At 40.0% G+C, this 14,115-nt stretch overlaps 1 protein-coding gene across 6 annotated transcripts in view; it reads right to left on the bottom strand.

The window, feature by feature from the left end:
- Adamtsl1 (ADAMTS like 1) overlaps window positions 1-14,115 on the bottom strand; it is a 904,412-nt gene that overhangs the window by 173,834 nt on the left and 716,463 nt on the right. For all 6 annotated transcript variants that reach the window (XM_060365805.1, XM_060365807.1, XM_060365806.1 and 3 more), the window contains 2 exons: window positions 12,906-13,053; window positions 9,803-9,887 (listed from right to left, as the gene is read on the bottom strand). In XM_060365805.1, coding sequence (XP_060221788.1) covers window positions 9,803-9,887; window positions 12,906-13,053 — 233 coding nt within the window. The remainder of the gene's footprint in view (window positions 1-9,802; window positions 9,888-12,905; window positions 13,054-14,115) is intronic.

Below are 14,115 nucleotides of genomic sequence, written 5' to 3'. Positions count from 1 at the left end.
TATGACTTCATGGTTGTGCTCGTGGGTACATGTTCACATGCAGGTAAGAGTGGGGTATTGGCTGTCTTCCTCTACTGTTCTCTACCTTGTTGCCTTGAGACAAAGTCTCTCATTAAACTAGAAAATTCATGAGTTAATCCTGATTCCTCAGCTTCCTTCAATCCTTAATTCCAACTGACAGGCCAGTTCTATCCGTTATCCCTTGAAAAACTAGTTTAACTTCATTAACTTTTTTCCACTGTCCTTTTCAGCGCCAACCATTAAATAATATTGGCTAACAGTTACACTTACTGCCATATATATTTCAAGTACATAATTCACCAAACCACTGGGAGATGGGCGCTGTGGGTTATGCTGTAAAATGGGTATCTTTTCAGTGAAGCTCCAGCAGCTCCTACAGGGGTGGTCTAACTCTATAAGAGAGACATTGTAACTCTATAGAGAAAGAAAATTCCCTGTAATGGGCTGGTAATGACACAGAGTTTTCTTGTCCACAGTTATGCAAATTTTTTCCTGTTGGTGTAAATGATTTTGGCTTCTGGAAAATATGAACCTTTTTAGTCCCAACTCTCTGTTTGAATTAGTTTCAACATCTTAATTGAGCTCCCTGAATAATCATGAGTTAAGAAATTTGTTTGATGTATTCACTTTGTGTTTGTATGTGATTCATGGTATTTTTGAAAATTGTGTTTTCACTGTGTTATCTTCACCCCAACATCTAGACTGAGGCACAGAAATCATCAGGGTCAAAGTGTTGACTAGACAAACTGAGTCAGTACGTGGGCCCTGGCTTGAAGCTCTTCTCCACGCACCAGCCCCTCAGTGGACTGCCAGTGAGTAAGACCATGACTTTTCTGGATGACCATGGCCGCTGCTTCTCTGTCTCCTGGCTCTGCTCCTTTCAAGCGTCATTCTTTGAATGGTTCGCCACGGTGCTCAGAGACAACGTCTTCCTATGAGTACAATATGCTGCCCTCTGCCTCCGTCTCTCCCCTCCCCCCTAGCCACACATGCCTGCTCTTCCACTTCAGTAAATACACGCAGTTCTTCCCTGCTTCGAGAGCCGGACATCTGGGGCTGCTTTCTGCGTGACCCTTCTCTGTGTCTCCGCTTAGATTAATTTTCTCAGTTATCCCCAGGCCTCAGTTTGCATATTCTTTTTCAAAGAGGCCCTCCCAAACCCCTAGACCTTGGTGGACTACCTAAGGGAAGCCTTTCTTCCTTTCTTCCTACTGTGTGTGTGTGTGTGTGAAAGATGTCAGCCTCAGTTGCCATTCTTCACATGCTATTCACATATAGATATATTTTAATGCGGTTTCTCTATATAGTTCTTGCTGTCCTGGATCTATATAGTTCTTACTATCCTGGAGCTTGCTAGGTACCAGACTGGCCTCAGACTCACAGAGATCCTCCTGCCTCTGCCCTCAGAGTGCTGGGATTAAATGCATGTGCAACCACACTCAGCCTCACCTTGATTTTGTTTTAGGCAGGGTCATTTATGGCTTGCACTCACCAGTTAGGATAGACTGGCTGGTCAGTGTGCCCCAGGAATCTGTTCCTGTCTCCCTGATGTTTGGATCACAGCTGTGTGCCAGCATGCCTAACTTTTTAATACAGGTTCAGGGGAACAAATGATGCTTTTGTGGCAAGCACTTTCTTGACTGAGCTATCACTCCTTCCTCACCTGTTCTTCCCCTTTCTCCCTTCTTCCTTCCCTTCCTATCTTACTCCCTCCCCCCTTTTTTCCTTTGCTTGAGACAGGGTCTTACTTATAACCCAGGGTAACTTAGAACATACTATGTAGTCACAGTCAAGACTGGCTTCAAATTTGTCGCAATCTTTGTGCCTCAGCTACCCATATACTTGGGGTATGGTGTGAGAGCCAGCACACATAGCCCAGTGTTTGATTTTTGGATGGTAGTTACCTACCTTTCATAATTATGGGGTTCAGCTTATATTGGTGAGTTGTTGGGTAGCCAAGGAACTTGAGGCAAGTTTAAACTCTCTGCTAGCCCTTTTCTAAAACCTCACTGAAAATACTGCTCTTATTTGTAAAAGAGAGGATTTGAAGACAGATGCTGACCTTGTAATTCATACATGACTTTTGGGTTAAACATTGCCTTATCTTACTGCTATCTATGCACTCAATAGAGAAGGCCTTGGAACATTCTGGAACTCCTCTGAGGTTACAGGGACTCACCAAAAGCCTTTATCTTTTTTTTAAAAAAATTTACTTAAAAAAACTCAGCACACACAAAGCTTTTGTGGGGGTAAAGTGATATGCTATTAACTGCATCTAGCAGATAGAAACAGAGCCAAATTACCATCCTCACAGATGACAGAGGACGTGACACTGCCTCAGACCACCTTTCTGCACTTTTCTGGTGTGTGTGAATGGAGCATGATTTGCAGGCCTGCTTTCCCTGTAGGATCCTCTGTCTGTTTAAAAGACCTTATCCCAAAGGGCCTAAAGACGCCATGTGGCTGACAGCTATCAGCGCATCTGTGGTTCTCGGCTTCACACCACCATGAAACTTTAAGGCCCCAACCTTGATAAAAATCTAAAGCACTGTAAACTTAGACTACTCTGTGTGACCGCTTCTTCTTCCAATGGAGTGAAATGAGTTTATCTTGCATTTCTGTAAAGCTTTCTTTCCTTTAATTCAACAAGTTTGGCAGAGCTTTCCAATGAAAAGTTCAGTTCATTAAAAATGACCTTAATGGACTTAACATATATTGGTGGTGACAGGGTCCATACTTTATTTTGGCACACGAGGACCCTATTAATTTGTCTTTGTCACTCTCTGGGGCTCAGCTGAGCAAGTGCTGGGAGTGAACTTTCTGAAGGCAGCTGCAGAGTGAGCCACGCTGGTGATGGTGGGAGGCGGCTGATGAATACAGGACTTCTTGGATTGCAATGAAGGCCTTTACTGACCGCATAAAAATGGCTCTGTCTGTGCTTTTGACTTTATTATTGATTTTGCTGTCTCTGTGCATGCTGGGAGCAATGAGTGGGGATCATGTGTACTAACTCAGAGTGGGAGGAGGCCGCTTTCCCACAGAAGCAATTTCTGAACCCTCCTTACTTGTTTTTGTTTTTACAATTTTCCATACATTTCTTCCTGATTAAAACACAAGTGCTATCCTTTGTACGATAGAACAAACTCTGGAAGCATCATGTGCAAGAAGTCTTCAAAGAACTTCTGACGTCCAGGGGAGTAGAGGCGGGACGATGGTGTGAGAGGGAACCACAAGCTGGGTTTCAGGTTAAATCTTGTGGTTCTTAAACGGCTTTAGAACAAGATGTATTTACAGTGTTGATTGTAATAGATTTCAACTCTCTTACGGACTCTCTAGGAAAACCAATGATTTGAGGAAAGATTCAGCTATGGCGACAGGTAACGTATTCAACGCGACCTACGCTAGCTACTCTACATACGCTGATTCTCCTCTTCCAGCACTGTAGAGACCATGGTGTTCAATTTACAAATGAGGAAATGGAGGCTTATGGGGTCCAGTGATTTGCTCAGGCCCATGGTTGCTAACAGAGACCCTAGTTGTGGCCCACACTTAACCACTGGGTACTGCTGCTATGTGGAGGGATGGCTGATGGCTTTTAACCCTTGGTCCTAACAGGGCTATGTCCATCTTAGGACACTTGAAAACACTCCTCACCAACTCATGGGTGGCAACTAGATGCATCTGAGAAAGAAGAGTGAGTTTAGGAAACAGTGGGTGTTTAGTATGGTTTCAACATACAGGTTTGCCCACTGAGGAACAAATGTGACAGAAATGTGTGGTTGTATGCCATGGGAGATCCAGTCATCTTTTCCCAAGTAATAATTTTTATATCAGTGCCAGATTCTAATAAACCGTCATAAGCTACCAGCTATTGGCTCACATCAACATGTTCCTTCAAACTTTACCGTGTACATACTCTGCTTTTTTAATTTATTTCTTATTATTTGTTTACTATCTAGCTTAACTATTCTGATAGCTTAGATCAGAGTTAGATATAATTCTAACGTAGATAGTACAGAACTGGGGTTCTAATATCAATCATACCGCACATACCAAACATCAAATAACTATCAATTAATTAATTAATTAGTTAGTTATTTTATGTGTAGGAGAGTTACGCTTTCATGTATGTATGTGTAGCACACATGTGCCTGGTAGCTAGAAAGGCCAGAAAAAAAAAACACAACACAACAAACATTAGATTATCTGGGACTAGAGTTATAGACAGTTGGGAGCTGCCGTATAGGTTCTAGGAATCAAGTGTATATCCTCTGGAAGAGCAGCAAGTGCTCTTAATTGTTCAGTCCCCAGCAACATTTCCTACACCCTGTAGAGCACATTTATTTAATCTGTGGACACAAGGCCAATATTCAGGTTTGACTCACAATTCTATTGCTTCTGTGACAAGAATACCCGGAGGTTTCTTTCTTTTAAAACCTTTATTGTCATTTCTTATGTGCATGGGTGTTTTGTCTGCATGCACATCTGTGCACCATATGTGTACCCGGTGCCTGCTGAAGCCAAAAGAGGGCATCAGGCTCCCCGGAACTGTAGTTATAGAGAATTGTGAGCTACCATGCGGGAGCTTGGAATGAAACTCAAGTCCTCTGGTGGAGCAGCCGGTGCTCTTAGCCCCTGAGCCATCTCTCCAGCTTCAACCCTGAGATTTCTCAAGAGTAAAGCACTGCTGGTAAAATTTGAAACATCTGCATCTTCCAGGCTGTCATGGGTCAGTTTAGCTCCAGGTATTAGAGGCGTGAGCAGTGAGCAGGTGGTGTGCTCTTCCAAAGTTATCTATCATGGAATGTGTATTAGTTGGAGAACGAGTATCAGCAGCCTGCTATATCAGGAAACACACAGGGCAGCTATGGATGAGGCCGGGAAGGGAGGAGACGAGACTGTAACCTATGAGGAGATAATGACTGTCTGCTCAGTGTGAGGCATTAGCTCACCACATGCCAACTTCTGAAACTAAGTGCTTTCATGCCTTTTCACCCCATGCTCCTGATGCTCAACCTGCTGCTGCTCCAGCATCCTTTCTGGTCACGTGTATTCTACAATATACCACGTAATTTCTTGCTATTATATGAAATGGCTCTTGATTCTTAAACTATGTCTATTTCTATGCATGGAGAAGATATTTCTTGGCTCGGTCGTTGAAGATTAAGACTCACAACCAAAAATACAAGAAAAAAACTTTTTCCTTTGTTACTTTCTATGGCCCAAGACTCAGGAAGAAAACACAACTCAGGTATCTCATGCTGAGAATGTAAACACCAGTACTGTCTAAATCCCTCACTGATGTTTGATTCCCTATCCCCACTTTGGGGAAATCTAAGAAGTGATGCCATACAGCTGAGATTTTTAACCGTTTTTTAAAAGTGCGCCTTCTTGAGCACTAAGTTAAGAAATACACATTATCTAACAACTTACTAGGGTATAAAGAGTAGCTAAATATATTGAACCATAGTCCTACGGGTATTGAAATGCTACTTCCCACAAGATAAACAAGGCATGTAAAGACTGTAGGATCATCATGGGGACTCTTATTGGTCCTCCGGTTTCCACCTAAATTCTTGTGGGTTCTAAGCACACAAACGCATGACAATAATTTCCTTTTGTCTCTTACTGAATCTGCCCTGTGGCTAACCCAATGCCATGTGGCATCCAGATATCCATATCCTTCCCGAGCGCTTGGTTTTCTTTTCTTTTCCTCTGTTTATGTCAAGGTTATTTGTGATGATACATTTAGTGCCTGGCTATCACATCGAAGCTTCCAAATGACTTACTAACCAAAAGTATTGACTGAAAATCTGCTAAGAAAACTCAAAGATATTTAAAATGCAAGATCGAGGCAGAAGTACTACCCAACCTTACTGTATCCGGCTTTCTGCCTGGTGACTGCCAGCTATTTGATGAGGGGATGGTTAATATTAGTATTAATATATTGGCTACATTGAACGGGAAAGGACATCTTTTCATCATTGCTTACTCTGAACCACCAAGGAAAAACTACCAGCAACTGAAGTATAGGTGAGAAGAACGAAGCTAGTAGTCCTTCTTTCTCTGCCTCTGATGTCTAGAAGGACAAAGCCAGAGTGTGTGGTGCATCTAGACCGTACCTTTGCATGTTGCAAACATATCTCCTTTGAAAGATACCCTCTAGGACATGAGGTGGTCTGTTAAGGAGTTAAGGAGACAAACATTTTTTTTCCTATTCCATGTCAGATCAGACTTTGAAAAATATCCAGATGGGTAACAACTGTCTAACATTTCTTTAAAAGTCTCATAGATCATCATCGTATGACACATTTTCTTTTCCTTCAGGAAATTAAGCTGTCAAAGAGGTCATAATGTGTATTTGTCGAGTGGCAGGGACGGTAGTGCATACATCTCAGCTAAGGCTGCAGGTGAGGCGAAAGACACGCGATCGGGAATCTATTGGTACTAAGTTTCAGTTTCTACCACCTTCAGAAAAACCCAGAATCTTAACTGTGGATGTTTACCGCCAACCAGGTGTGTCTTCTTAGAGGCATGGATTCCCATAAGTGGACTTGCGATTCCTTTTTTTTTTAATCTAAAGATGATGAATCTGCCATAGTCCATCTGCCTAGGATACATCTTCTGTTGTTGGGGACAGAAACAATATCTGAAAATGTTTGTGTTTTGTTTCTGAAAGTGCTGGGGGTGTATGTTATCAGTGAGCTGCAAACTCCAGCCCTCGGATGAAACCTAATATGATGACTGTCATGCAAAATGATCCAATCTGTATACTTATTTCAGTGCTTCTGGGAGATAGATCTGGATTCACAAATTTCACACAATGTTTGGGTTAGTGGACCCCACAAGTGAGAACATTCTTGTGTTCTTCAATACTCTACTTATTTCTTGGCAATTCATTATAGGTCTTTTATCATAGTTTTCCTTTAAACATATCTCAGAGATATTGCCTTCCAACATACTTCCTGGTAATGGTAATCAATTTTTCCTTTACATTTTGGGGCTACTAAGACTATCTAACACTCAATAAGGGCATTTTCATATGCTAAGGGCTTAAATAGAGTGATTTTCCTGTATTTATTTAATGAGACAGGCTGTTGATAATATTTTCGCTTTCCATATGGGAAATTCAGTGACATTTGCTGCTTTCCTATATAGCTTTCCCAAGCCTGCTGGAGCTAGTACAGAAGATATCAGCTCTGGACCTCTGTTCCCTCTAGCCCCAGAGCAGCAGTTCAGAACTGACAGCCGCTGCTTCTACACATTACCCTTTAATTTAACCAATGTGAGTCTCTTGGTGCAGGAAGAATGGCTTGCTGACAGTATATCATTTTTTCATTGTGCTTTGGAGAGTAATTATAGTTGTTATACACATTTGGAAGCATGTCTATGTGTTTTTTTTTTAAAGAAGGAATTAAGACCATGGAAAATTATGCTTTTAAAATTCATAATCAATTAAAAAATGTGACACTTAAGACCTATCGGAGGGCTCAGCACATTAAACATGTAAAATGTATTAGAATGTGGAAAACATATAGCTTTCATTACCTAATTCTACAGCTGTCATTTATTTCATTTTGGTATTAATGTAATTGTTGTTCTGAACATAACTGTATGCATTTCCTTTACATTAAATTGGCACTTCAATTACAATCTACTTCAGCTCAGATTAATCGCACCAAGATGGCAATTCTATTACATGAAGAGTGAAATTTAATGACTTAATTTTATATGGCTATAATTTCAATGGGTAAAAGTGTGTTTAGTTGCTTTAGCTTTTTTTTTTGTAATTAAAATTAGGCATAATGCACCTTAATTGGAATGCAAGTGGAAAATATATATCATAAAATATGTACGATCATGGTGTATGAAATGCTTCTTCATAAGCATTTAGTTCCACTTTCAGGTTTCATGGGAACAATATAGACTAATCAGAAAGAAGTATAATTTTGGATGCAATATGTTTTTGTTCAGCAACAAGAATATAACTGTTATATTCTTAAACATTAGTCAGAATGCAGTATTACAGACAGATATGCCTTAGACCAGATGGCAGAATCTAAAGTATAGGGAGAGAGATTGTTTACATAAAAAATACACAGTTGGTTGGGAACATGTTTAACCATGGGATACACATGAGGAGCAAGCAGAGGCAGTGAACACAGCCCTTCCTCTGTTTCAGACAGAACTCATAGTAGAGTTACTGGCCTGACAGCCTACTCAGCAATACGATCTGTCAAACTAGATCTGGGCCAGAGACTAGGCTCTGGCCAGGGGACTAGATCCTGGCTGGAGAAGGAGGGAAAATGTCTTCATCTATTTGACCAAAGATTGCTTTGCGACCTTCAGTCACCATCTTTCCCCCCAAATTTGGCCACCTTTAGTTGGTTTTTCTTAAAAAAATTTTTTTTATTGTACTTTACTTTATGTTTATTGTAGTAAATAAATACTTTATGTTGAATTGAATTGTTCTCTTAAATCAAATCATGGTCTTTAATGCATGTACCATTTTGTATTTTTATTTTTAATTTCTGGAAAATCAAGTAGTTTGGTACAATTGCTTTGCAAGTGACCACTGATTACTGAGATTTGTTGATACTTCAGAACACAATTTTACTTCCTAGAAAAATCTTTTCAGATTTAGATTCAAGCAGAATAAGTTGGAGAAAATCATATTTGAATATCTTCATTTATATCTCTAGTAAAATTTACACTTTGGCTTGAATCTGAGAATTATGGGATACCCTATGTGTTCTACTGAGAATTCTTGAAGATTGCATCACATGTCCCGCCACATCCATGACTCATATGGATGGACCCTAGTCTCTACATTAAAGTGACCTAGAAAGGCTTCCAGCTATGCAACAGCTTTTGCCATATATGGGATAGATCAGTAAAGTGCATTTCCTTGTGTGAAAACTGTAACAGATATGCCTGTCAGTGTCTCTAGTGGAATCAAGGTATATGGACCTTCCAGCAATCTGCTCCTCTCTCTCGTCTGTGTTACTTTTCTGAAGTCTGGGGTAGATCTGTACCTATTGGTCCAGATTTCATGGTTTACAAAGAGAACTCAGATAGGACCGTAAGTAACTGGGTAAAAGCTACAATCCTTCCAATCAAGAGGTAAAGCTATTATATGCCCTTTTACCTGTATATATCTATTATTTATGCCTTACTTTTTGTGAATTTCCATACTGCAAAGCTCAGGGATAAGGAAAGTGGAATGGTTCTCAGATTTTCATATTAAATCATTCTGTCTCCTATCCATCCATCCACCCACCCTACCCACCCATCCACCCATCCATCCATTCATCCATCCACCCATCCATCCACCCACCCATCCACCCATCAATCCATCCATCTACCATTGTACTGAGGATTAAGCCCAGACCCTTGCAAACACTGGGAAAACAAGTGCTCTGCCACTGAGTTCCACCCACAGCCCCTCTAATCTCTTTTCATATCATCAGCCTGAAGTTTCTCACCTTTGGCTACTTGACAAAGAAAATGAATCTGGAGAAGTGGAAAAGCATCTCCCTTTGTCAGGCAAAACTGAAAAGATACTTGGTTTCAGACAGGAAGAATGTGAGAAAATTCTAACTCTCATCTGAATGCGACTGAAGGTTTGACCAGCACTTGGCAACAGATCCATTTCTGATTGGGAAGCCGAGAGGGCTCATGCCTCCTTGGGCAGATAGTTGCACACAGCTTAGCATCCATGAAAGCCACAGCAGTGAGACCCTGCTAATTCCCTCCAGGGCCTTCCCCATTCTGAACTTACGAAGGCTCTTCAGACACAGCAGCTCCTTCCTCTAGCTCCTGGGCTTGCTTGAACCATGGCAGCTTGGCCTCTACTGGAAGTTTCTCTGAGAATAAGTACAGCAGGAAGAGAAGAGATTAGAATCTCCTTAGGGCTCAGGGCAGATCTTCATTCTCAGCAATTTCTAGCTTTGCTGCATAGATAGAAGTCATGCTAATAATTGCAAATATTTAGTGTTGTGGCAAATAGTAGTCTCTGAGGAGAGCTGGAGCAAGAAGGCTTGCCAGCAGATTTGAAGAAGACTTCCTAACACTCATCTCTACTCACATGCTTCTCTTCTCTACACTGAGCTGCAAAGTCCTTTTGTATGAGAGTCCCTGTTCGAAGCACTGACAATAACCATACAGAGAATCAACAAAGCTCCTTCGACACCTTTTAAAATAAACACAAAACAATTGATGATATTGTGGCATTTTTACAACTGTTTTGCCTTTTGGCTAAGTGTGACCTCATTTGCATTATATTAAAATCAAATAAACTACCATGCTGAAATTTGTAAAACATTGTTTTAAAGTTCTGACTTATTCAATATCACTCCCAAGGTTCGGTAACAATGGAAATATGTGCACCTGAAGGACCATAAACCGTGATGTGATGTGTTTTACCTATTCATCTAGCCTTGGGCAAATAACTCAAACGATCTTCTTAAGTGCTTCCTGGGGAAAATGCGGAGGAGCAAAAAAAAAAAAAAAAAAACAAAACAAAAACCTCGGGAGGTTCTAACTTCTCCTACAGAAGTAACTGCCAAGATTTTCATTTCTGATATATTTATTAAGGTCCTTTATGGGCATATTTGCCTTTATAGTATGAGCCAGTGAAGCTCTGTCACCATTTTATAGCATATAATTGGGAAGATGAAAGAAATATGTCCACATATGCATGCACCATGGAGTTATGTGGTATTTTAATGATGCTTACAGAGTCAAGATCACTTTAGCTGTGAAAAATCCAGATTTTCTTCTTGATAGTTAACTACAGACTGACTTTTCTTCCCTCTAAAGCTACTCGATAAAGATAGAGATAATAAAGAACTGGCTATTTTTAGTTGGGTTTTCACTACTTGTCTTTGCAGCTAGAAATATAGAAAGAAACGCACAGCTGCCGAAAGTCAAGGCGACTGGCTTGTGGGTGTGGACCGCCTGCACATGCACCATTTTATAACTCCAGCATCCACTTTAGCCAAAGGACAGCCAGCATAACTGAGGGTCCAGCTCGGCACAACCGCAGTCTTGCAATACTTCACTACTGACTTGAACCCATGAGTGCCTATGGCCATCTCATGTGCTATTTGAAGACACTAAAAAGTGTCTTCAATAATCCACTTAAAAGTGATGTCTGGAGAAAACCTAATATATGGCAGGGAGCAGACTATAAATCCTATTGCATCATAGCTATTGTAACCTTCTCATAATCTCCGATGTGCATACCATATAGTGTTTTCCACGTTTTACAGACTTAGACTTAAAAATTATTAGGGCAGCCTTACCAGGCCACAGAGGAAGACAATGCAGCCAGTCCTGATGAGACCTGATAAGCCAGGGTCAAATGGAAGGGGAGGAGGACCTCCCCTATTAGTGGACTAGTGGAGGGGCATATGGGGAGAAGAGGAAGAGAGGGTGAGATTGGGAGAGAATGAGGGAAGGGGCTACAGCTGGGATATAAAGTGAATAAACTGTAATTAATAAAAATAAATTAAAAATTAAAAAAGAAAAAAGAATAATCTTATGTCTTTTGTTTTCCTTTTAGACTATTAAGAGCTCGAAATGCTACTCAACCCCAATAATAAGTATAATGCAGGACTACTATATGGCTGATTATCATAGAAAGATAATGTCTCAAAGAAACAATACAAACAAAGAAATGGGAACTATGCTTCTCATTAAATATTAGAAGAACATATCATAGAGAATCCTGAACATCTAAATGGTTTGTAATTTTGAGTTTTCATTTACAGACCAACAACACTGACCAGAAAGCAGATCAAAATTTACAGATCACAAAGACCCAATATAATTATAATGACCCTTGCCTAAGTAGAGTTTTTCTAAATTCTTTTTAAAATTTAAATAGTTTCTGACATCTGTTAAATTCAGATATATACATATCACAGTTCTATTCCAAATTATACTTCTGGAATTCAGTCTCATATTATTATAAGTTTTCCACATAGAAATAGTTTTCTGCTTCCTTAGTTTGATGTTTGTGACTTCCTAGCATGTGTCGGGCTCAGTAAAGTAGGATGTTTGGATTCTCTCCTTGTTTTTAAAAGTAAGAAATGTGAGCAGTAAATTACACACATAATTGTAGATATGTAACTATATATGTATAATCTGGGTTTCCTTTATGAAGATAAACCCAGTATTTTTCAGCAGTGATATTCAGACAGCTTTATGATTTGGAAGACAAATACATACTTAGATTTCTATATCTGCTACTTCATAAAGAATGTAATCAAGATCATTTGAACTAGTAATCATCATGTTAAGTGAAATTAGCCAGATTCGGAAAGACACAGTTTCTCTCACAATCAATACATACACACACGCACACACACACACCACACGACACTGAAGCACACAGAGGGACAGACGGACACACACATACAGAAGGAAAGAGAAAGACAAGACATACAGACATAGACACAGAGACACACACAGGCACACGCATGACACTGAGGCACAGAACAACTATTTCGGCAGAGAAAGTGGACCAGTGAGTGACAAGAGCAGAAAGGGGCTGTGGTGGGGTGAGTAATAAAAATAAAAGATATAATGATATATACACACATACATAAATGCATCTATATGAATGAAAATGCCACAATGAAAACTATTATTTTACACAAAACTAAAAACATTGTAAAATAAAACAACAAAACATTTGAAAATGCAAAAAAAAAAAAAAAAAAAGAAAAAAGAAAAGAATCAAGTCTATTTAAAGTAGCCTATGTTATAAAGAATCATTGCTTAGAACATTTGGGATATTTTAACCCAATCTGGGGAGATTAGAGTTGCCTGAGGATCCATTGTTGCCAAGGTCGGGTGAAGGGCTCCTGTGCAATTACCTCTGGGTTTGTAGCAGGGCGTGGGTATGATGCATTCTTCTTTTATGTGGGGCTTTGTTTTCGCACTGCAGCCTCCTGTGTGCATTCCTCGGTGGTCAATGCAGAGAACCACGCGATATCTGAGTCCCTGGCCACAGGTCACCGTGCACTGGGAAGAAACAGCAAGAGAGAGAGAGAGGGAGAGAGAGAGAGGACTCATAGGCAAAGCCCGATTTACTTATTTGACTTTCCACCTAAAACTTACATAATATAATTCTTAAAAAAAAATAACATACATGAGTTCTTCTGGTGGATTTAAGCCACTTCTCATCAGTTATTAGATCTGGCTTCAGAGGTTGAAAATTAACTTAATTTTAATTTAGTTGAAAATTAACTCATTCCTTTAAAATTTTAGGATACGATTAATTAGTGATTAGTTGTACTGTGTGCTAAGACACACATACAGTACCATGAAGAAGACACAAACCTATAGGTACACTCAACTTCGATTACCCAAGTAACTTCATTTAATCACTTTGCACATATCTGTCCGAAATATGAGAACTACTTACTCCTGCAAGGATATTAGGAGGTGTTAAACTTCTACCATAAGACATTTATAATGCAGCATAGGGAATGCAGCTAAGATGGGAATAATCGTTGGCGCTCAGTGGGCAGACAGAGAGAGCATCTCTGAGAATTCCACTAGTCCTGCGGCAGGTCTGATAGAGGAAATGCCCGGTTCTTGAATTTGTCATGATAGCTGCAGTGCAGAATGTTTGGTTATATCTGTTACTGTTTCTGTGGAAAGGACACGGTGGTTTGCTTCCACATCTTTTTATCTCCTCCATTTTCTTTTTACAATGTATGTGGGAAACCAAGAATAACTGTGTGTGTGTGTGTGTGTGTGTGTGTGTGTGTGTATGTGTGTGTGTGTGTGTACAGTGCTGGGGACTGAACCTGATCCTGGGGCCTCAGATATACTAGGCAAATCCTCTATTGTTGAGTCATATTACCGACCTTTTTTAATTTACTTTTTATTTTGATACAGAGTTCATCTCTGTAGTCCAAGCAGGCCTTGAACTCGTATCACTCTCTCAAGTCATTGGGATTACAGACTGAGCTATAGGCCCAGCTAAGAATAATGCTTTGAGCTCAATTATAGCAATGATGAAAGCTAATGTAGGTAGCATTTTTGGTATCAATAATTCTACTTCATATCCATTCTTAA

Source organism: Meriones unguiculatus, chromosome 12 (genome assembly GCF_030254825.1).
Source record: "Meriones unguiculatus strain TT.TT164.6M chromosome 12, Bangor_MerUng_6.1, whole genome shotgun sequence".
Lineage (NCBI taxonomy): Eukaryota > Metazoa > Chordata > Mammalia > Rodentia > Muridae > Meriones > Meriones unguiculatus.
This window is presented reverse-complemented; position numbering and strand designations above follow the sequence as displayed.